This window comes from Podarcis erhardii, assembly GCF_964252035.2.
Source record: "Podarcis erhardii genome assembly, chromosome: 14".
Classification (NCBI taxonomy): Eukaryota; Metazoa; Chordata; class Lepidosauria; order Squamata; family Lacertidae; genus Podarcis; species Podarcis erhardii.
The window spans coordinates 42094135-42118580 of NC_138503.1; the positions used below are offsets into that span (position 1 = coordinate 42094135).

At 46.4% G+C, this 24446-nt stretch overlaps 1 protein-coding gene and 1 long non-coding RNA gene across 2 annotated transcripts in view; one reads left to right on the forward strand and one right to left on the reverse strand.

Annotated features, from left to right (window-relative positions):
* The window catches only part of ADAP1 (ArfGAP with dual PH domains 1), a 65935-nt gene extending 48855 nt beyond the window's left edge, over positions 1-17080 (forward strand). The window contains exons 7-11 of the mRNA XM_081839969.1: positions 2751-2834; positions 8659-8721; positions 12295-12366; positions 15227-15455; positions 16819-17080. Of these exons, the coding sequence (XP_081696095.1) occupies positions 2751-2834; positions 8659-8721; positions 12295-12366; positions 15227-15455; positions 16819-16847 (477 nt within the window). The 3' untranslated portion in view covers positions 16848-17080. The remainder of the gene's footprint in view (positions 1-2750; positions 2835-8658; positions 8722-12294; positions 12367-15226; positions 15456-16818) is intronic.
* A 3569-nt stretch (positions 17081-20649) lies between these two features.
* LOC309329364 lies at positions 20650-22636 on the reverse strand. The gene is made up of 2 exons (XR_014151078.1): positions 21117-22636; positions 20650-20957 (listed from the first exon to the last, which is right to left on the reverse strand). It is a non-coding gene; the product is annotated as an uncharacterized lncRNA (long non-coding RNA).
* Positions 22637-24446: the final 1810 nt, after the last annotated feature.

The window sequence follows — 24446 nt, forward strand, 5'->3', positions numbered from 1 at the left end:
TGGAGATAAACCTGTGCTCCAGTAAGGTAGAAGAAGCAAGCAAGGCAGCGTTAGGTTTCCCCATTTTTGCACCCCATTTTTTGACAGGGCTGGCAAGCCTTGATGGGCTCTGATCCCCGCGAAAGCATACAAAGCTGAACTTAATTTACTAGACCTTGGGGACACAGCACTACAGACCTGCCTCTGCCTCTGCCTCTGCCTGCCCTTTCTCTGTCATCAGGGCACCTCTTTGTAGCTGAAGCACACTCTGCAGGCTGTCCCCCAGCCTTGCAGCAAATCTCAGCAGCAAGCTCTGGCCAGCAGGAGATTTCTTTAAATGGTGCTGCATTGATAATATACTGTGAAAGGTTGTTGCTACCATTACGCTTGTGGGCTTGCCTTCGAAATGAAATCCTCCAAGGTGGTGATCCAAAGGCTGTAGGTTTGCTAATGCAGTCAAACCTTGATTCCCGAATGGCTTAGTTGCCGAGCAAATCGGCTCCCAAACTCCGCAAACCCGGAAGTAAGTGTTCTGGTCTGTGGACGTTTTTTGGAAGCTGAACGTCCAACGCGGCTTTCCGCTTGAGTGCAGGAAGCTCCTGCAGCCAATTGGAAGCCACGCCTTGGTTTTAGAATGTTTTCAGGAGTCAAATGCACTCCCGGAATGGTACCACTGTAATATATAACAGATTTATAATAATTATCATTTTATGTTATATGCATTCTCAGGGCCCCTGCAGACATCCTTTCCATTGCCCATTCATGAGGATTTGTGCTCCTGAGGGAATGGGGGCAATGATACGTGTTCCCGTTTTCAGTACAGTGGTACCTCGGGTTACATACGCTTCAGGTTATAGACTCCGCTAACCCAGAAATAGTATCTCGGGTTAAGAACTTTGCTTCAGTATGAGAACAGAAATCGCGCAGCAGCGGCGTGGCAGCAGCGGGAGGCCCCATTAGCTAAAGTGGTGCATCAGATTAAGACAAGAACAGTTTCAGGTTAAGAATGGACCTCCGGAACAAATTAAGTACTTAACCTGAGGTACCACTGTACTGTTTATGACTGTAAAGATTTTGTGGCAGACGTAATGTTTTGTTTCCATTCGGTGCCTGTCCTGTAGCTCCCTGCTGAAATCCTGTAACTTTTTACATCGCAAATAATCCAGGGGTGTTGTTTTCGTTGCACTGTAGTGCAAGAGTGATTCTCCAGAGCCCTATCTGGACTATAGTTCTTTGCAGTGGACTCTAGAAATTGTAGCTCTGTAAGGAAAATAGAGAGCCTCCTCTCAGCACCCTTAACTAGCTACAGTTCCCAGGATTATTTAGGTGAAGCCATGGCTGTTTAAAGTGAAATGACTCTGCTTTAAATGGAAAGCACCCAGACTTTCCTTGACCGGGAGTACGGTGACAAGTTCAAATGTGGGCAAAGGAGGGTGACTGAGATGATCAAGGGTCTGGAAACAGTCTTTTGAGGAATGGTTGAGGGAGTTGGGGACTAAGAGAGGATATGATAGCCATCTTCAAATATCTGTCACACAGAAGATGGAGCAAGCTTGATTTCTCTTGCTCTGGAGGGTAAGATTCAAAGCAGTGGGTTCAAGTTACAAGAAAGGAGATTTCGGCTAAACATTAGGAAGAAGTGCTTGACAGTGGAACGAATGACTTCAGAAAGTGCTGGGCTGTCCTTTTTTGGAGGTTTTTAAACAGAGGTTAGACAGCCATCTGTTGGGGGTTCCTTAGCTGTGATTCTTGCATTGTTGGGGGTTAGGCTAGGTGATCCTTGAGTCCCCTTCAAACTCCACAATTCTATGATGGGATTGGACTCTGTTATTACTAGAGTTCTGTTTTTAATCTCTGTTTTTATTACACACACACCCCGTTTGTATTTTTATGTGTTGCTTAGAGATCTTAAAGGTTTAGAAATTATTTTAAAACATATGTATTAGTAATAGATAAAATACACGAGGCAGCTTACAAAAATATCAGTGAAATGCAAAATGATTAACCTACCCCCCCCCCCGCCCCCGCCCCGCAAGAAGTCTAATGCAAGAAATTTTGCCTGGAAGCCATCTAGCTTAGGCAGGTCCCCATTATGCCAGACATTTGCAGCGTACAGGAGTTGGGAAATGGATTTTGTGTTGAAAACCCTTAAGGCTGCTGGAACATATTTGCCGCCCTTTGTGAAAAAGAATCTGAGTATGGCTAGCTTTGTAATCTCCACCTTTTGAAGGGAGGTTTGCCAGTGGTGCTTCCAAGATCTTGTATGATGGAATGTGATAACTGAAGTATTTAATCTGTTCAAGGTTATGGCCATCCAGCACCCATTTAGAAGCTTCTTTCGAATACTAAAATTTTAGATTTTTCATAATTAATGGATAAACCATTTCCAGAACAGTAATCAGAAAACTTCCTCAGCAGATATTTCAAACCCGGTCTGGAACGTGAGATGATTGCCGCGTCATCCGCATATAACAACAAGGGGGTCCTTCTCAATGCAAGCAATGAGTTGCCACGGAATAGGCGATTCCTAAGCTTATTAAGGACTGAGCCCCCGCAAACACAGTGGGACTTTGAAGGAAGCACGTATAAGAGTCGTGGCGAAGACCAGAATGCTACAAAAGCCTGCAGAAGTAACCACTGGCAAATTTAAATTGCATTTGAATTCAGATCAAATCAGAGTTGACCTGAGGCTGGTGCAACTTCTATGGATGTGCCCGTTGCTATCACTTCTGCCTCTTTCCCCTCAAATGCTGTTTTCTTCCTCCTCCCAGGAAATGGTGGACTGGTTCAACGCCATTCGTGCCGCTCGATTCCATTACTTACAAGTGGCATTCCCTGGAGCGAGCGACCTTGATGTGAGTTCCTCTTTCTCTCTTGCCTTTTCTCTTTCTTTCTTCATTGCTTGATGTGTTGCTGTCAGTGCCTGGGGAGAGTCCCATCGGTGCCGTTCTGCACAAGGGGTGACCCACAATGCACCACCAGCTGCGTATTAGGAGCAGCATTCAACTTGTACAACGATTTCTTTTCCCCTCCCTCTCCTTTCCCCATGCATGCCCCGTATCCCCTAAATCTCTTCTGGGGTTTTTCTCCCAATCCCTGTAGAGCCGATTTGGGGAGCCGATTTGCATAACCGGAAGTCCTTGTGGCTGAGAGATCTATTTAGTTGAATATTTCCCTGTATTGCAGAAACAACAGAAGGAAATGGTCTCGCTGGCAGGATTTAAATAAACATCTACAATTTTATTTACAGAGAACAAGAAGCACAACAATGTGATAACATAATATTGTAATAATAATAAGAATTTTTTATTTATACCCCGGCCAAGACTGGGCTCAGGGCGGCTAACACCGAATAGAAATACAGTAAAAACATTAAAAACAAAACAAAACAAAACAAACAAACAAACAAATAAACAGTTGATTAAAATATAAGTTAGAATACAGTTTAAAATGCAACTTAAAATGCAGCCTCGTTTTAGTGGCAGCCTATAGATCAAAGCCATAAGGGGAGAAAACGTGAAATATTCACCGGGGCCAACTATCCATGCTGCTCCTACATGGGCCAGCAAAAAGAGCCGAGGGAAAATTTATATACAAAATCCCATATAAGGGGTTCCATCAAAAAAAAAAAAAAAAATATGAGAGGGGGGGGATGTATCAGCTGACGTACTAAACCAGAAATGGTAGTTGAGGGAAGTCAACAGAGAGGGGGCAAAATGGAAAATGTATGTTTAGCAGTGATATTGGACACTTGTTTTGAGGGGAAAAAAATAATAAAAAATATTTTTTTAAAAAAAAGAATTATATTTCCCTATAGGCTGCCTGGTATCCTGCCTGAAAAACCAAACAGCCCCTGCCAATCAGCGTAGACAATACTGAACTAGATGCTCTGATTCCCCCTGGTCCTAGGTGTTTCTAGTTGAGTGGTCAGGGAGGGGCCATTACGTTTCTGAGCACAAATGGAAGTGTTGGTGCTGACCTTTAAAGTCCTAAACTGTCTCGGCCCAGTATACCTGAAGGAGCGTCTCCACTGCCATTGTTCAGCCCGGACACTGAGGTCCAGCTCTGAGGGCCTTCTGGCAGTTCCCTCACTGTGAGAAGTGAGGTTACAGGGAACCAGGCAGAGGACCTTCTCGGTAGTGGCACTCGCCCTGTGGAACGCCCTCCCATCAGATGTCAAGGAGATGAGTAATTATATAACATTTAGGAAACATCTGAAGGCAGCCCTGTATAGGGAGGCTTTTTAAGGTTCAATGTTTTGCTGTGTTTTTATATATGCTGGAAGCAGCCCAGAATGTCTGGGGCAACCCATCCAGATAGGTAGGGTACAAATAAATGATTATTATTATTAATAGCAGGACTGAATCTCCCAGTATTTGGAGACGGCAGCCAGAGATGGCTTTTAATCATGCAACTGCACTGCTTAAGTAGTGGGAGAAAAAAATGGCATTGTCTTCTCTCTTGCCCTTGGCCAAAAGAAATGGTTGATCAGCATTTCGGCTTGGCTGAATGTCCTCCTTTGGATTATAAAATCATTGCAGTACATTTTGTGCTGATGGGGGTCCTTTGGAGTGACTTGTTCTTCCTCCCACTCTGAGGCTCTGTTTGTAGCAGAAATCAGGCCCTGTCGTGGATCCCCATAATTATTTCAACACGATACAGTCCTAGCTTACTCACCCCAATGGCCCAGATGGCTGCAGCCTGGATGGCTTGCTGTTTGCACATGTCTGTGATCAGCTGGTTAGTGCTGAGAATGCCCAGGTTGCAGGTTCGATCCCTGTATGGGGCAGTCACATATTCCTGCATTGCAGGGGGTTGGACTAGATGATCCTCAGGGTCCCTTCCAACTCTACAATTCTGTGATTCTATGGTTCTATCAGGCTTCCTGAGTCAGACTAGTGGTGCACTAAACCCAGATGTTCTCCAGCCCTTTTCAGCCCTGCAAACAGGGAGATGCTGTGGACCTGACCTTCAGAGCAGGTGTTCTGTCCCTGAGCTACACCCTCTTTGTGACATCTGGACAAGTGGGAATGTTTCTTTGGCAGGGTTATTATTCAGAAGACTCAGGGCAGGCGAAAGGGAAAAAAACCACTTTTCGCACATTGCAGAATTAATTTTATTCATTTATGTCCATTGCTTCCCAATACTCTGCCCTTCGTCCCACCAGAGCCCAGGGCAGCTAACAGCTATCTCAAAAATATGGCCTATGGAACTACCTGCCTCAAGGTACGGTGTTGACTCCTTTGAAGAGGGAGTAGAGAAATTCATGGAGAAGCCTTGAATGGCTAGAGAATAGCTAAATAGGAGCTTTTGGTTCAGAAGAATAGTGTCTCTTGATGCCAGGGTGTTATGTACTGAGTTGAATAGGATTCAGAATGCAGCAGTCTGATTGGTCCACAGGAGCCACCCAATCCAGCTCCAGGTGGAAGTGAATCCGCAACCTGACTGGCCTACAGGCGAATCCCGGAATTAGCCAATCATGTGGGGCCCATTGTGTAAATAATGTATATAAAGCAGACATTCTAGGGGAACTTCCATTCCTCCTCACCACTATGAGCTGAATAAAGAGCATGAAATCCACCTTCGACTCCGAGTATATTTCACAGGGTGTTGTTGCTTTTTAATGGGAGGCAGAGAGGGAGAGAGCTGCTGCCTTTGTGCACAGGGACGGGGAACTTGTTGATTTCCAGATGCTTGCTAGACTGCAACAACAACCTATATCCTGCTCGTGGCGGCAAACAGGCAGACAATTAGAACATCCAGAAACCAATTCAGTCTAAATGCAGGATGGGGAAAAGATCTCTACTTAAAAGGCTTGCTGAAAGAGAAGGGGTTTCAGTAGGCATTGAAAAGACAGCAGAGAAGATGCCTGTCAAGAGGCAGGGATTCCAAGGGACAGGTCCTCCCTATAAGATGGTATCTGCAAGAAGCCCTTGGTGCACGGTGAGTGGTTGGGTAAATAAGGGGTGAGATGATTTTTCAGGAAGCCTGATCTCAAGCTGTTTATTTTTTTATACACCAAAACCAGTACCTTGAACTGAGGTCAATAGTTAATTAGAATAATTAGAATCATAGAAATAAGCACAAATATACATACTTACAAAACAGATGTTAAAGGGTTCCTGTATACAGACAGACAGACCCACACCAGAACTGTAAAGTTGGAAGGGACCCCCAGTGACATCTAGTCCAACCCCTTGCAATGCAGTAAGGTAAAGGTAAAGGTACCCCTGCCCGTACGGGCCAGTCTTGCCAGACTCTAGGATTGTGCGCTCATCTCACTCTAGAGGCCGGGAGCCAGCACTGTCCGCAGACACTTCCGGGTCACGTGGCCAGCGTGACAAGCTGCATCTGGCGAGCCAGCGCAGCACACGGAACACCGTTTACCTTCCCGCTGGTAAGCGGTCACTATTTATCTACTTGCACCCGGGGGTGCTTTCGAACTGCTAGGTTGGCAGGCGCTGAGACTGAGCAGCGGGAGCGCACCCCGCCACGGGGATTCGAACCGCCGACCTTCTGATCGGCAAGCCCTAGGCACTGAGCTTTTACCCACAGCGCCACCCGCGTCCCGCAATGCAGTAATCACAGCTAAATAAATCACAAATTGTTGCTGAAATATGGAGAAGTGAATTTAAGATTGGAAAAATGAGAGACAGAGACAACTGGAATTGCCAGACCCCTGATTCTGTGACATTTATAAAAATGAACTTTTGAAACTTCTTGCAACAGACTTTCAGCACTGACAAGTTCACATAGAAGGGTCTCAATCTAAATGTGAGGGTTTCTTTTAAAGCGGCTATTTTTTATGTGCATTCACCTAAAGAGGGACCTTGAGTTCATGTATCAGCTGAAAGAGATTCTGGCAGCAGAAAGGATTGATCGATCATGTCTCTCCTGATTCTTCAGTTTGAATGATGGATTTGTTAATTCTGGGTGCATTGCAATGGATTGGTACATAGATGAATCTTATGGGCAGTGAATAATGGTGTTTCTGATCATTTGTTTGTTAGCAATAAGTGTTTTGTTGATTAAACCAGCTGCAGATTGATGCAATTGCTGCTGAAAGCTGTATCTCCTTTTTTCTGGATTGCTTTGACCTAACCAACTATTGGAGCATTGCCTTAAAATTTACAAAGTTCAGTTTTCAATGCTCAAGTCCCTTATTCAAATGAACCATGCGTTTCAGTGCATGACCTGTGCTTCCTTTAAATCTGACATCCAGGCAGGTGGGTGAAGTTAGCTAAAAAGGCCCCCATGGGCCAAAAGGTGAGGCTTCAGTGAGGAGCTGCAGACAAGTGGTTCCCCACTAAGACTTTATAAAAATGACAACATCCATTTCCCGTATTGAAAATGCTCTTTGTTTCAGTGATTTGTGCTCTCCTTCTTGATTTAAGTGCTCCCTTTTGCATTTCAAGGTCCCCAGAGCTCCCAGATCTTCACCAGTGTTTTGGCATCTCATTTGCTTCAAGAGTTTTGCTTGAGAATGCACTCTGTTTAGCTATGTCTAGGGGCAATTTGTTCTCTCTGTTGTGCTTTTGGGAATGCACTGTAAATGTTCAAGCACTGTCAGGTGCTGGGGGGAACTGTGGTAATGACTGAAGCCCCCTGATTTTTCCAGTTCTTTCTACTCAGAAGTAAGTCCTACTGAGTTGGGTAGGAATGATTCCCAGCTACATGCATACAGCATAAGTGGGGGAACGTTTTCAGTTTGTGGCTGACATTTCTCTATGGGCACATTCCAGCAGTGTTGGGGCACGAGGCAGAGCAATGGAAGCACCTCTCAGCTTTGCATAAAGGTAAAGGTAAAGGGACCCCTGACCATTAGGTCCAGTCATGGCCGACTCTGGGGTTGCAGCACTCATCTTGCTTTATTGGCCGAGGGAGCCGGCGTACAGCTTCCAGGTCATGTGGCCAGCATGACTAAGCCGCTTCTGGAGAACCAGAGCAGTGCATGGAAACACTGTTTACCTTCCCACTGGAGCGGTACCTATTTATCTACTTGCACTTTGATGTGCTTTTGAACTGCTAGGTTGGCAGGAGCAGGGATCGAGCAACGGGAGCTCACCCCATCACGGGGATTCGAACAGCTGACCTTCTGATTGGCAAGTCCTAGGCTCTGTGGTTTAACCCACAGCACCACCCGCGTCCCTTCAGCTTTGCATATTAGGTGGATAAAGGGTTGTGTCAAAACCTCTGGCTTTTTGCAGCCTAATATTAGCCCTCTATCTGCCCAGGCAATCAAGAGGCATTGCCACAGTTCAAGGAGACATTTCAAAAGGGCTGGAGGAGGGGGCGGAGCTGGGCTTGGAAGGGGCATGACCTGGGAGAGTGTGGAGCCGAGGGCCAGAGAGAAAGGACTGCAGGGCCACATTGGATCCCTGGGCTCTGAGGATTCTCACCTGCAGGGGTGCAGCCTATATCTTGGGGGGATCAAACCCTCGACTAGCGCAGAGCAACGGATGGGAAGACCATGTGGGAATTGTGTGCCAGCTGTCGGACTGTGTCGTGTCTGCTAAATCTCATCTGACTTCTGTTTTCCCCTAGAAGCTCTGGCTAAAATGGTCACCCAAATCTGTACTGAGTCCATTAACACCCAAGTTTTTCCTCATGCATAATTTTTTTTTTACCCAATATCTACTACCTGCAGTATCACTGTCCCTTATTTCTCACCAACTCTAGCTGGTGCCAAAGCTTTCTAGGAACTACTTGAAGGAAGGATACATGGAAAAAACAGGGCCAAAGGTAGGGGGCATGTTATGTTTTCTGTCTATGCTAAAAGGAAGAATATTCTTATTTGTGCTGTTTAGAAACTTCGGGGTGGGTTGAAGTGTTTTGTCAATGTTCTGCCTCACGTTACCTGCCAACCATGGTGCTTCTGACTTACTATTTTATATTTATTTATTATTGCAATCACATCCCACTTGTCCTCTTGAGGAGCTCAAGGGAGCCTGCATAGCTCTCCTTCCCTCCATTTTATCCTCACAACAACCCTGTGAGGGACATTAGGCTGAGGGACAGTGACTGTTCCAGGATCACCCAGGGAGCTTTATGGCTGAGGAGTTGAGACTTGGTCTCCCAGGTTCTAGTCGGACACTCGCAACACTGTGTATCTTGTGCATCATTGCTCTGTGCTCAAGCCCTATATATAGCCATGTTTTCCACATTGCCCCGTCTACTACGCACTATGTTGTAAACTGGAAATAGACGGCTTAAAAATCCACATCGTGTTTGCATTTTATGGCTGGAAGCCACGGCATCACATCAGCTCTAAAATGAAGCGGCCGTCACATCCAAAGATAAATAAATGTTTGGGGTATTTCTCCATGAGCTAGAAAGCTGACATATACTAGTATACTTTGTAGTACAAGCAAATTCCGGAGGCCATGATGTGAAACCCCCAAATGGCTACGATATTTTTACACTAGCTAGACAGCTGAAACCTCGTAATAGTTCGCTCCGTAATAGCAGGGCAAAGCAGCAGCTGTTTGGGGCTGACTGACTCAAGTAGCTCTGGATGGGGTCAGTCATAAACAGTGCCTTAAACTGGCCTAGATTTGGGGTGTGTTTGGAGGCCTGAAGCACCAAAGCCAAAAAAGCTTTGCACCCCAAATTCTGCTTAAAGAAAAGCTGAATTATTCAAACACAGCCACCATTGGTCAAATTGAGCTGTTTTGCATACAATCTTTTTATTTTTGCATTATTTATTTATTTATTCCACTTATATACCATATTTTGTCCTCCAAGGCACTCAAATTGGCATCCATTGCTTCCTGCAAAGAACTATGGGCACTGTATAACAAACTTTGTGCCGGGAAGGCAAGTCACTATGCCGCCTGCACTCGCATCATAAACCTAGCTGTCTAGGCCCCTAATGATCAAATGGCCCACTATTGGGAGTATCTCCATCCCTTGCGAGAGTATCCTTGGCATGAGAGAACAGTTCCTCGTTCCCCAGGAAACAGGGCCCTTTCTAAGGGATAATAATCTCCCTCAGAGTGACGCCATCTTTCCTGGAGACCCTCCTTCTCCATGACAGCAGGGAGCTGTCACCATGGAGTGGGACACAGATATCATGTCCCTAAAGGCTTTGTCCACCAACGTCTCAGCCTCTTTCATCTTCTCCAAGTCAGCCATCTTGGCCTCAAGGGAACAAACTCATTCCATGGGGCGTAGGAGCTCATTGCGCCAGCCACACACCCATGACATCTGCCTGACTGGCAGATACGTGTGACATTCTGTGCAACAGACAAGACAGCCCTGCATATCTGTGTTTATAGTTTATTTGAAAGCTTGGGATTTGTTCAGTCCCTAAGGTGAGGGGCAAAGCAGTTCCTCCTTAGTCTCCATGCCCTGCTATCCAACTCCCTCAACTCACATTGGACCATGGCGTTCTGTCACTGGAGCCAAGAGGCCTCACATAGCCCCTCTCAACTGACATATCAACATTATCAAAACAAAATAAAAAAATTCCTTCCAGTAGCACCTTAAAGACCAACTAAGTTAGTTCTTGGTATGAGCTTTTGTGTGCATGCACACTTCTTCAGATACACTGAAACAGAAGTCACCAGACCCTTCTATATAGTGAGAAGGTGGGGAGGGGTATTACTCAGAAGGGTGGTGGGAATGGGTGATTGGCAGATGGCTGTGATGAGCCTGTTGACGACTCTTAACGACTGCAATAGGTCTTACAGGAAAAAGCAAGGGGTGAAAAGGTGAAAAATGGCTTTGTCATGTATAATGAGATAAGAATCCAATGTCTTTGTTCAGACCAGGTCTCTCCATGGTTTTAAGTTTGGTAATAAGTTGCAATTCAGCAGCTTCTCTTTCCAGTCTATTTCTGAAATTCCTTTGTAATAGAACAGCTACTTTGAGATCTTGTATAGAATGTCCTGGGAGATTGAAGTGTTCTCCTACTGGTTTCTCTGTCTTGTGATTCCTGATGTCCGATTTATGTCCGTTTATTCTTTGGCGTAAGGTTTGGCCTGTTTGTCCAATATAGAGAGCTGAAGGACACTGTTGGCATTTGATGGCATACACAATGTTAGACGATGAGCAATTAAATAGTCCCGAGATAGTATGTGTGATGTTGTTGGGGCCAGTAATGGTGTTGTCCGGGTGTATGTGGCAGCAAAGTTGGCATCTGGGTTTATTGCAGGCTCTGGTGCCAGTGTCCGTGTTAAGTCTGGTAACAAAGACATTGGATTCTTATCTCATTATACATGACAAAGCCATTTTTCACCTTTTCACCCCTTGCTTTTTCCTGTAAGACCTATTGCAGTCGTTAAGAGTCGTCAACAGGCTCATCACAGCCATCTGCCAATCACCCATTCCCACCACCCTTCTGAGTAATACCCCTCCCCACCTTCTCACTATATAGAAGGGTCTGGTGACTTCTGTTTCAGTGTATCTGAAGAAGTGTGCATGCACACAAAAGCTCATACCAAGAACTAACTTAGTTGGTCTTTAAGGTGCTACTGGAAGGAATTTTTTTATTTTGTTTTGACTATGGCAGACCAACACGGCTACCTACCTGTAATATCAACATTATGATATCAACTGACATATCAAGTCCCAGAAGCTCAAAGGTCTTGATCAGGCTGTATTTGGGTTAATTTTTGTTAATTTTCAAACTTGTATATTCTGCATAGCTAGAGAGTGCCCTGAATAAGTAAGAAATCACTATCTTATTTTTGAGAGGCGCCATTTTCCTCTTACAAACTGGTGGGCACTTAACCCTCCAAGTTTGCATCCCAAGCTGGGATGAAGAGTCTTGAGCTTCAGAAAGCTGCCCTTATCGTGTGTATACCTTGAACCTGGCGATTATCTCCAGACGCCACATCCTAGGTAGTTTCTTGGGTCATCTGTTCCTAAATCTAGCCTCAAAGGCAAGCACACCAGTCTTGCTCACTATTCACACTTCACCATCTCTATCCTAATTAAGAAGACGTGCAGAGAGATTAATTATTTTCTTGTTGCCGTGAGCCAATAGCGTTTTAATCAAGCTGTCTCTGTGGCTAACCAATTCATTAGCTGCAAATTAAATAAATCTAGGCTTTTCACCATACTTTAATTGACACTGTCCCTTTGTAGGGGGGAAGAAAGTTGTTCAAGCATAAGTAGCATTGTTGGAAATAATTTGATTTAATTGTCATATCTACATTTTGGCATTTCAACATGCTCTATTCACACCCGAAGAAATAAATTAATTGCCCATGGCTGCCCTCCTAAGCAAACTGATTGGAAATAAGTCCCACTGAATTCCATGTAATACAAATGTTTCCCCCCACTGTTTATTTCCTCTTTCCCACTCTTTAGCAAACTGAAGGCTTCAAGAAGCGGTGGTTCACCATGGATGACAGAAGACTAATGTATTTCAAAGATCCCCTGGTAAGGCCCATGTTTGCTAATGATTTCAGGCTGGTCCAGGGACTAGCAACCGCAGAACTTCATGGCAAGATTTCAAAACATTCCACTTTCCCAAAGGATTTTTATCTTTGCTTTTAATGATAACGGTTCTATGCATATTTGTTTTCAAACAGATTTGTTTTCAGTGGTGGCCGTTTCATATATATATTTGTATATTTTTTGATCAAGTAGCTTAAAATGTTCCAAATGAGTGGGGGGTGGGAATTAATAAGGGCCAGCAAAGAACTAGAGATAAGGTTGGATTCTGTTCAGTTCACATTTTTAAGTCAGTCAACCCGATTTGCACCTCCTTAGTTAATACACATATCAGAACAGGAGTATCCTTTGAATTTCACTATTCTCTGAATTTTGTGATCCAGTTTGTTTGTTTGTTCGTTCATTCATTCATTCATTCATTCATTTTTGTCCCACTGGTCCCAGAAATAGGATTGGACAGACTTATGAATGAACATGTGCAAAACTGTCATGGAATTGGAATGAAACTAAATTGATCTATCCAGTTTTGGGGAACTGCAAGTGGGGGGAAATTGTGGTTTGCTCATGTCCCGCTTATGGGCTTCCTATGGGCATCTGGTTGTCCACTGTGAGAACAGAACAAATCTATTCTGCCTTGGTGAAACCACACCTGGAGTCCTGTGTCCAGTTCTGAGCACCACAATTTAAGAAGGATATTGACAAACTGAAACGTGTGCAGAGGAGGGGGACTGAAGGACCTGGGCCAAAGGCCAAGGGCCTGGAAACCAAGCCTTTTGAGGAATGGTTGAGGGAGTTGGGTGTGATAAGCCTGGTAAAGAGAAGACTGAGAGGTGATAGGATAGCCATCTTCAAATATCTCAAGGGCTGTCACGTGGAAGATGGAGAAAGCTTGCTTTCTGCTGCTCCACATGGTAGGACCTGAATCAATGGATTCAAATGACAAGAAAGATTATTCCAACTCAACATTCAAAAGAACTTCCTGATAGAATCATAGAATTGGAAGGGACCCTGAGGATCATCTAGTCCAACCCCCTGCAATGCAGCTGTCCCATATGGGGATCAAACCTGCGACCTTGGGTTATCAGCACCATGCTCTAACCTACTGAGCAAGGTGATGGGAAGAGCTCTTTGATAGTCTTAGGATGTGGACTCTCCTTCCTTGGAGGTTTTTAAGCAGAGTTTGGATGACACCTGTCAGGTTTTCTTTAGCTGCAATTCCTGCATTGCATGAGGTTTGACTAGATGACCCTTGGGATCCCTTCTAACTCCACAGTTCCATGATTCTAAGATGATGGACAAGACGGGCCACTGGCCTGATCCAGTAGGGGTCCTCTTATCTTCTTGCCCTTTCACAGAAAAGCTAGGACAAAATTTTATTAGCCTTAAGTAGGAGATGCGCAGACTGATTGAGATGAATGGGGGAGATAAAGAAACTGAGAACAGATGGGCAGCTACTGTCTGAAGCTGCAACATCTCCCTGCAGTTTTTGTGTGGAGTTGTTTCTGTCAAGGATGCTGGAGATCAGTTGGGATGCTGGAAAAAATGGGAGAGACTTCCTGTTCATTTTGAAATGACTTCCTTGAAAGGTTGGGGTTTTGTTTTTTTGTATACAGCTTGGAAGCCTCTGTTGAGAAAGGATGGTAGAATTATAGTTTCCAGTTGCCTGAAATAAACCTTAACCTTAACCCTTAACCCTTACCAGTGGCGTAGCGTGGGGGGTGCCAGGGGTGCCGGCCGCACCGGGCGCAACTTCTGGGGGGGCGCGAGTCCAGAGGGAAGGGACAAGTTCCTTCCTCCGCCGGGCTCCCCGCCGCCACCGCCAGCCTTGCGCCATAGTGCGCGCGCGCCCCCCGCCGCCGCTGCTGCGGCTGCGCTCCACTCACTGCTCGCAGGAGGAGCAGCCGCTGCAGCAGCGCCGGCGCCGCCACCAACGCCTGGCCGGCACGGGCACCCTCTGCACCCCGCCGCCGCCATCCCCTCGGCCCAGCCACAGGCGGCGGCTGCTTCTGCCGACTGGGAGGGAGGAGAGCTCCGAGGGGCCTCGCCGCGCCCTGCTCTCCCCAAAACCCTCCGAGAGGAAGCCGGCGGGCGGGCGAGGGTCTCCCGGCGGAAGGGGGCGCCGCTGGCTCCGGCTCTCAGCGCAACTCTCAGCTGCGGGGGGTGGGGGTGGGGCGAGGACGGAGCGCGGCTGGAAGCCCCCGGTCCAGGCCGGGGGGAGGAGAGGCGCTCGCCAAGCCCCGATCTGGAGCGCCTCAGAGCGCGGGCTCCACCTACAGCCCAAGGAGAGGAGGGGGCGGGGAGGCGCCCGAGGGGAGGGGGCTTCGGCTGCCTCGGCCCGCAGGGGCGCCGCAAATAATAAATTTAATAAATTCCTGCTGATCCTTAAGGGGGGGGTCCTTGGCTCCTTCGCTCGCCCCCAGCCCCAGTGGCGTAGCGTGGGGGGTGTAGGGGGGGCCGGCCGCAACATCTGGGGGGGGCGCGCTCGAGTGCTAAAATCCAGGGGTTAGGGGGCGCAAATTACTTGCCTTGCCCCGGGTGCTGACAACCCACGCTACGCCACTGACCCTTACCCCCAAAAACCAACTTGCTGCAGAAATCTTTGAAGCCAAGAAGACAGGGACATTACGTCAGCTGATCTGCAATAATTCTGTTTGTTATCTCATGCACTGCCTTCATCATAGGAGATATATAGCAACAGTACTTTGTCATAAGCCCCGGAGCCATTTTGAACAGGGACAACAGTGCCAGGCCTTTGGAATCTAGGGGACATGGATGAATTTTTGGAAGAAAAAAATGCCAGTGCCTCCTTGATCTTCTGAGATCCTATGCTATGTCGCCCGCACAGGATGCCTTCGCCAGGGGGGAAGTTTTTATTGGAAGCAAAGAAAACAGCTACAAGGTCTTGGAAGGGCTCCCGCCATCCATACAGGGAAACCACTGGCAACATGGAATCACCATCGTGACTCCAGACAGGAAGTTCCTTTTTGCCTGCGAGACGGAAAGCGACCAGCTGGAGTGGATTGCAGCTTTCCAGAAAGTGATCAGTAGGCCAATGCTGCCGCAGGAATATGCAGGTGAGGTGAGGGGTGGGACATGACTGGCAATGATGGCGGGTCATCATGGCTCGGTGGCACAGCTTGTGTTTTGAAGATTCGGTTCCCAGCACCCGCTGCTGAAAGGAAGACCTAAGCCCTGTAAGGGAGGAAAAAATGGATTTCCTCATTCGCCATTTAGAAGGTGGAGAGACAGAGGAAGCTCTCTTAGGCCACATTCACACCATTTAAAGCACTATCATACCACAGGCATGGCTCACCCTAAAGATTTATGGGAGCTGCAGTTTGTTAAGGGTCCTGAGAGTTGTTAGGAGGCCCCTATGACACTCCTGGGGCCACAATTCCCAGAATTTCCTAGGAAAAGGGACTGACTGTTAAACCACTCTGGGAATTGAAGCTCTGGGAGTGGAAGACTGGTCTCTTAACAACTCTTAGCACCCTTAGCAAACTACAATTCCCAGGATCCTTGGGGGGAACTCATGACTGTTTCAAGTGTCATGGTCCTGCCTTAAATGTGCAGCGGAGATGGGGTTTTCGAATGTATGCCCAGGAATTAAATCAGTTGACTGACTTTTCATCAATCAAGCTATTAATTAATTGATTCACTCTGCATAGGGAATAAAACAAAGAAGTATACAGTACTTCTTTTGTTTTAGCATATACATCATATTTTAAAAGATGCACTTTGTACTGTACTTTTTGGAGAGTGATTCCTGTGTAGTTTTTACTCTGCCTGCTGGTCTGATTTTTTTATTTTTTAAGTTAACCCTCTTTGTTAAGTTTCTATGGAATCTATCTATCTATCATCTATCTATCTATCATCTATCTATCTATCTATCTATCTAATCTATCTATCTATCTATCTATCTATCTATCTATCTATCTATCTATCTATCTATCATCTATCTATCTATCTATCTATCTATCTATCTATCATCTATCTATCTATCATCTATCTATCTATCTATCTATCATCTATCTCTATCTATCTATCTATCTATCTATCTATCTATCTATCTATCTATCTATCTATCTATTTGATGTTCCCTCCAAAACTATTATGTACCTGCCATCTGTGGTTTTTTATTAGTAGTTTTGTAATCAATCAAAAACATTTAAATCAATCAACTAAGCGGCTGAACTTTAAGACACTGGGTTGCATCCTGTTTTGTACAGAGAGCAGACCTACTGGAATTAAAAGACACAACTAACCTGGGTTCATTAAGTCCAATACGTCTGCTGTGAGGAGAACTTACATTGGATGCAACCTAATGGTTGCATCTGGACTTAATGGTCAGGCGTGGTTTAGCCACTAACCACTTAAGATTGCAGCTATCCTTTACATGTCAGTGTTTTAATGCTGTTGTTTCCCCCCTCCTCACAGTGGAAGCCCATTTCAAGCATAAACCATAGTAGTATCATGCTGGACAGAACCAAGGAAGGAGAATCTGTTTACAACCCAATAACATTGTTTGTTCCTTGCAATGTGAGCAACGACAACATATTCAGCGAATCACGTCGGACTAGCAAGGTGGGAGGTGCTATAACAGGGGCCTCTGGGCCGGCGACAACAGTGTTGTGGGGCCAAAGCAGACACTTTTTTTAAATACATATGAAAAATTGCATTTCCTAAGCTGGAGGTGATGATGCGTCTGAAGCACTTCCCTTGGGGACATTGTCCTTGAACATGTGACATTTGGCAAGAGGCTCACTGCAGGAGATTTGGGAAAATACCTGCACAGTCCACTCCCTCCTTAAGCAGCAATGTTGCCCAAACACTTTCTTAAAGGGTCTAAACATCTCCAGCGACCAAGGATGTCTTTTTCAGAGGATGGCAGCAGTTTGCTTGACATATACCGAGAAAACACCCAGGAAAGGGTGTCCTTCGTTATGCTTAAACCCACTAGGAAGAATCATCACGAAGCCCAAAGCACTGTGCACAATGCTGACATTTCAGCAAAAGACAACCGTTGGCTGGTCACTGCATCCTGCGAAGCATCACTTCATACAACTGTTTGACGAAACGTTTATGCACATTGGTCTGGGGTTCGCCTATCGCCTTGTGATGCTATAGGTCTAAGCAGCAGGTCCACCTCTGTTGGACGAGATGGCTTTGGTCATGGCGTGTGGCAGCGGCGGCTCGTGAGGGGGAAGGCAGAGGAAGTGGTGCTCCCCCGCCGGTGTGCTTGTCATGAGAGGGTGAAGCACTGGCAGTGAGGTCACCACCAATCTGAAGCTCTTTTAATAGTGAGCACACCACCACTCAGATGCCACTGCCTCTGTCCCTCCTCACTCTCTGAGCAACCACTGGTGTTTAGGCATTGGGACCTGTTCAGAGAGCATTCAAATGGAAGATGGTTATTCCAAGCCATGCAGTGGTTCTGGGCTGAGGTAGGCAACTTGGTGGCCGAGTTAAAAAGTCCCTTCCCTAATTTCACCCCCCACCCAATATGCAAAGAGGGGGCAGTGTTTACCTGTCGTGGCAATTATGCTTGCAGCTCCAAGTGTGTGTCTTTTTCTTTGCTCTTTTTTACCTACTGGGCTTCAGCGCGATGACCGAAAATCTAGTCCCTGTTCTGATGACGATTCCATTTGTTGACATGATCCTGACCTCACCCTTGATGGACTCCCGGGAGTGCAACTGAGAATGCTGGCACCATCACCAGAAAAGTGGTGAAAGCCGTGGAAAAGGTAGAGAAAGCCTTTCATATATGTAACTTTTCACACACTCCTCCTCAGCTCCAACAAAACTGGTCCACCAGAGAGGCTCTTTAGAATCTGTTTTGCTACCTCTCTGAGGTTATTGATGTAGGCCAAAAAATGTGGCTATGTATATTTAATTTTTACTTGGGAAGCCACAGATTGAGCAGGCCCAGCCTGAAGTGTGCTAATCAGACATACCTTTCCTTTCTGAGCCCAGAGAGTGTTGTGACTTACTTTCTTCTGATTTTCATTAACAAAGGGAGCCATTCCTTGTAAAAATTAACAGGAAAACTTCTTAACATCATGGGATTCTCAGCTGCACTCTTGCTACCGAACTGAAATATATTCAGTCCTTTGGAAGTGTGCCCACATACACACTTTATTCCCGAAAATGGTTGAATGGCTTTGTGTGACTGGTGTGGTTTTGAGATAAAAATTAGTATGTGGGAAACTGGGCACAAATCGGCAAGCTAAGCACTTTTAAGGCTGCAATCCTGTGCGCTGCTTGGGAATGGGAGTATCTCAGTGGGCAGAACACCTTTTGTACATGCAGAAGGTCTCAGGTTCAATCCCCACATCTCCAATTAGGGCTGGGAAAAACTCTTACCTGAAACTCTGGAGATCCATTGCTGGTCAGTGAAGCCAGTACTGAGTGAGGTACCTTTGGTCTGACTTGGTATAAGCCAGCTTCCTATCAGTGCAGTGGGATTTTCTGGGATTGGCCTGCATCACCCGTTCATTTCATCGAGGGTTAAGCACATGCTTAAATCTCTCCCACTGGATTCTATAGGTCTTGAAACTGGCTGGGCCGTACCTATGCATTGGTATGGCCAGGTGGCTATTGCACTTGTCCCCTCCATGGAAGAGAATGGGGAAACCTTGTGTGCACAAGTGTCCGCACAGGGCTCTCTGGACAAGGGTGACTTGCAAAGTTCCTTCTGTGCTGCTAAATTGTAACTTGAGAAGTGACCTTAAAAAAAAAAAAGCACACTGCTCTGAGAAAACGGTGGGGGAATCGAGCCCCGAAACTTCCTGAAGGATGGGGAATCTGTCTGTGATGTTAATAACAGATGGACACTTTGACGAAACAAAGGGTCTTCATATGGCCAATCTGAGACCATTCCAGGCTAAGCAAAAGCCCTTGCAGAAAGTTTCATGTCACACCATAATCCTGCAACCTTGGCATTATCAGGAGGTAGACTCGAGTCCCTGAAACTCATGCCACAATAAGATGTGGCACAAAGCAAATACCTTTGCTGATTTCGCTGCAACTGACTCCTCCCCCTGCAACTACTCCTCCCCCTGTAAATTGATCTGGCTCTAATTATGCGCAGCTTGTCACATAGCCAGGGTCCTCTGGTGGGGATGTCTGTCTGTATAGCCCGAACCCCCCACCCAACCCTCCCCAACACAAGTTCAATAGGCCCAGCTGATCATTGCAATATGGATGAATTCAGAATGAACATCACATGAGCTTCCAGAGACAGACTTCCCTTGCTGGATCAGGGTGAAAGCGTGTGACTTGCTCAAGAGTGCATCTCTGCAATCTTACCCCGGGCCAGCCCTACTATTTGACAAAGTGGGCAGCAAAAGCTGGGAGGACACAGCTGGGTGGGTCTCAAGCAGCCTTCCTTGCACCCCACAAACTAGCCTGCTGCCTTCAGGTATGGTGGAGGAAGCTCTCTTTGCTGCCAGTGTTGAATTAACGTTCACTTCCCAATCAGTTCAGTTTCTGTACGTGAATAGCGGGGCGGGAACACACCACTGCATCCTTTGTCTCGGGCAGCAAAACGTCTTGGTCCAGCACCGATCTACACATTCCTGCACTGATTCTTGTCCCAGTCTTGTACTGGGTTTGTATCCTTTTCACGCTGATGAGCAGAATGGAGCTGGTCCTCAGGGCATGACTTGTTTTGGGCCTAGACTCTGCAATGCCACTGCCTCATTCAGGGAAAGCCAGAAAAATCCCACAGGGTGTCCATTGAAACGAGCAGCACGTGGGCAAGAGCAATGGACAGAACATCCCTGTTGGTTTCCACCCAGGGCTGACTTAACAGCAGCTTGCTGGCGGCTGGGTGGGAGGTGTGGAAGTGAAATGGTTCTGTACCCAAGAGATTCCTATAGAAGACTGAAAGGGCCATTTCCCAGGCTCAGCATGCAGCTTCTTTGGGTAGCTGCTGGTGGTCCCACTGTCCCATCCAAAAGCATTGCTGGTGCCTGTTCTGGCTACCACCCACCGCCTTCGGGGAACAAAAAAAAGAAGTTGGGGTTGGGAACTGCTGTGTTCGTTTTGCACAATGTTCTGCAGTGATGCTACATCAGGGGCATTGTGGGAAATTGCAACAGTGGTATCAGGACCTTGGCGTCTTCTGCTGCTGCCTCTTTCAGGTGCACACTCACAAGGGCCCTCTAACACAGAAAGGGGGCGCTCTGGAGGGCTTTCTGCTAAGACCACCCCCCTCTAACCCAAAGCGAGCCCTATAAGCCTCCCCCCCTCTCAACAAAACCCCAGTTTACACAACAGTGGTAATATTTATTGTTCCAAAAAACCCCCAAACAAACCACTATGCACTGTACGAGTGGAATGCATCGGAAACATGTCAGGAAGCAAAGTTCATATAGATTTGGTGAAAGACCCATTAGCTGCAACGGTTGTCCTGCAGAGGTTGTTGGACTACGGCTCCCATCATGCCTTACCATTCACCAGGGTGGCTAGGACTGATGGGAGGAAGAGTCCAACAATATCTGGAGGCACTGTGCTGGCTATTTTTGGCCGAGGGCATGAGATCATAGGTCTTTCTTGCTCCTTTTTTACCCCTGCTCTGGTTCACCAGAAGTGGCTTGGTCATGCTAGCCACATGACCCGGAAGCTGTCTGCGGACAAATGCTGGCTCCCTTGGCCAGTAAAGCAAGATAAGCGCCGCAACCCCAGAGTCGTTCGCGACTGGACTTAATTGCCAGGGGTCCCTTTACCTTCACCTTTAAGTGGCTGTTGCAGAAGTTCATAGATTTTGCTGCTGCCAGATAATCACCCCCAACTAACAAACCTTCGCTGGGACTCTTGAAGTTAGCAAACAAGTTACAATATGGTAAATATTTCTGCCTTACGCTATTATAAGCCACACGCCCCCTCTTATGGTTCTAGCCGTGTTTACCTTTCTATTATAGTAATACTGACAGATTTAGCCAGCCTTCATGCTTTGCCAACATCTGCTTGCTCTATCACTTGGTTGGCGCTTCATCTCTCTCCCCCCCCCCCGCTGAATTATATTAATTCTCGCTCCCCCACAGGCTCAACAATAATCTCCACCAATTTCTCAAATTATGCAAGAGAGAGCACACCCACAGCAGTATCAGTGCCACACACAATACAGCCTTGGTTTCCCCCTGAAATGATTGCTCAACTTCAGTAAAAGGGGGAAAGGGTGAAGCTGGTATGTTTCAAGTCTCAGAACAGAATGCATTTCTTTCTTAAGTCAGTGTTTGTGAGATAAATGCCCTCTTATCCATTGCATACATGTGTTAAGTCGCTGGTTATAAAAAAAAAAAAATTGGTACTAAATGTCATCCATGCCAATAAATTATTATTCTGTCTGATCAATGGAGACAAATGTCTGGTTAAATTTGTGGAGCAAATAAATTGGTGATGCAGGCAACATGATAAAGAGTTTTCAAAATATCCAGTATCAAAAGCAGTTTTAAAAGTGAAGACGGCATTATTGCATCTCAGTAAGTTTTACTTATAGCACACAAGAGCAATAAATGCTTGCCCACAAAGGAGCCCAACTCATGCAGAGACATGATGGCAAACCTCATCTGACCAGGTTATTCTGCACCTGGAGAGACTGGATGATGCCTGATACAGAGACATGTGGCAGCAGAATCGCCTGCCTTGCAGCAGAGGTTGATATACTGCAAATCCAGAGCAGTATATCATGCAGAGGTACACCAGGCAGCCTCCTCAAAAGTCGGCAGCCTCCCTGAAATAGGATGATCCAGTGATGTGAGGGGGAGAGATGCAGCAGAGTGACATTGGCCCATCTCCTCCCTCATGGAGGTTGATTAAAAGGCAGTGAAGCCATAGCCACAGAGATGTACGTACATCAGGCAGGCTCTATAGTTAAGCTGTTTGATGCTTAACTATTCTTCATAGAACACTAGGCCTCCAGAGGTTGGAAATTCCCAGTACAGAAGATCAGTATGTTGAGGCGAAGGGCTCTCTGAAGAGACAATGCAGGCATGCCATTAGCTATACAAAACAAGTCGCACCGGGTTTTCCACCTTTGCCAGGTGACGCTTTCATACCTTTCAGAGGTGCTCCTGCAATAACAGCTGCCTCCAAACCAGCCAGGAGGAGCTCTACACCTGTGGAAGCAGGCTCTCCTGCATCTTATAAGGTACAGTTGGTAGTAATACAAGAAGGAGCTTTCTTCCAGGGCAGCACCTCATACATGGAACTCACTGCCCCAAGATCTTAAATGAGCTCCCCCTTTACTTATGTGCTATCAGTGGCTGAAGAGTTTTTTCCAGCAAATCATTGAGATTCTGGTGCAGTTTAGCAGTGCTATCCCTCTTGGTGTATATTCAGCCAACTATTCACTTTCAGAGGGACTCACTTCTAAGTGTGAATAGGACTGGTCTTAGCTATTCCATGTTTGTTCTGCCTCTGGGGGTTCCTTTAGTTGCCTTTAAGGCTGGTTCTGTGCTTGCTTTCTTCTCCTTTTAATATTACATGTGAATTGCCTTCCAGTACTGTATTGTGAAAGGTATATGCGAAGGGTTGAGCTTTGGAAGGCAGGATACAATTACCGAGATAAATAAATAAGCATCTACAGCCGAATTTGGAGCTTCGTGTGCTGGAATACACTGGACAGACAAAAGGAAGTACTGATTCGCACAGCACATAGTTAAGACTATGGAATTAGCTCCCATAAAATGCAGCGGTGGCCACCAAATTGGATGCCTTTAAAACAGGCATGGCCAAACTTGGCCCTTCAGCTGCTTTGGGACTATAATTCCCATCATCCCTGATCGCTGGTCCTGTTAGCTAGGGATGATGGGAGCTGTAGTCCCAAAACAGCTGGAGGGCCAAGTTTGGCTATGCCTGCTTTAAAAGAAGATGAGACAAGTTTATGGAGAGGACTAACTAGGCACAATGGATATGATCTTCCTGTGTGTGGGGGGGGGGGGGGCTTCTGAATATCAGTTCCTGGAAGCCACAGGTGGAGAGAGTGCTGTCATGCTCAGGTCCTGCTTACGGGCTTCTCATAGGCATCTGGTTGGCCACTGTGAGAAGAGGATGCTGGAGTAGATGGACCATTGGCTTGATCCAGCAGGGCTCTTAGGTTCCTAATGGGTGTTACATTTGCAGTTCCCCTTCATGATCCAAGAGCTGAGACTACATGTATGCAGAGTAGACAGAAAAGGACAGTGCAGAGCAATGTCTACTGCTAGTCATGAGTGTATAGTTCATATCGGTTTCACCACAATCTGTATAGCTAAAGAAGGAGCTTTCCCTAGTGCCCAGGAGCAACCTCTTCTCAATGTACTCCTGCAGTACTTTGCATCGAGGTCAGCTGTTCTCATACTCTTTGCAGTTTCATAACATTCAGCTTGCTTCACAAGGGGCCTCGCTACCCAGGAAGCATTTCCCAACTTGCACGGGGCGTGTTATTTCTGCAAATGCCTTTAAAGGCCAACACCTATTTCACAACCGAATTTCAGAGAAAAATGGCCTTTCGAGCTTAACAGAGGAAGGATTGGCAAAAGAACGCGGCACAGCAGTGGGACTGTTCCAGGATTGCTCAAAACACCAGGTTTGGGTGCTCAATCCATTATTTGGAAGCTGCAAATAGGAGGTCAGTTCTGGGCATCGCGCATGAAGGTGGATGTTAAAGTGGAGGAGGGCTCAGAGAAAAGTTGTGCTGATGAAAGGTCCTGAATGCAAACCCTATGAGAGGGGCTGAAGGAAGTAGGTATTTTTAGCCAAGCGAAAAAGAGGATTACAGACAAGAGATGTTGACAGTTTTGAAGTATTTAGGAGTATCTCAAGAGAGAAGGGACAACCGTTTATCCTACTTGCCAAGGCTGGGAGGGAAAAGGCCTGGTTTATGATACTGTACTGGGATGTGTATTTTGGCTAAACAGCAGGAAGTACATGCTGACTGCAAGGAGCCTAACCAGAGGAGGCTGTGAAAACCTGGAGCTGTCAAGCAAAAGATGCTTGATTGAGCACCTGACAAGGATGCTCTTGGTGCTCTGCCTGAGGGATGGGGAGGTGGACTAGGATAGATACTCCACAGAGCCCAG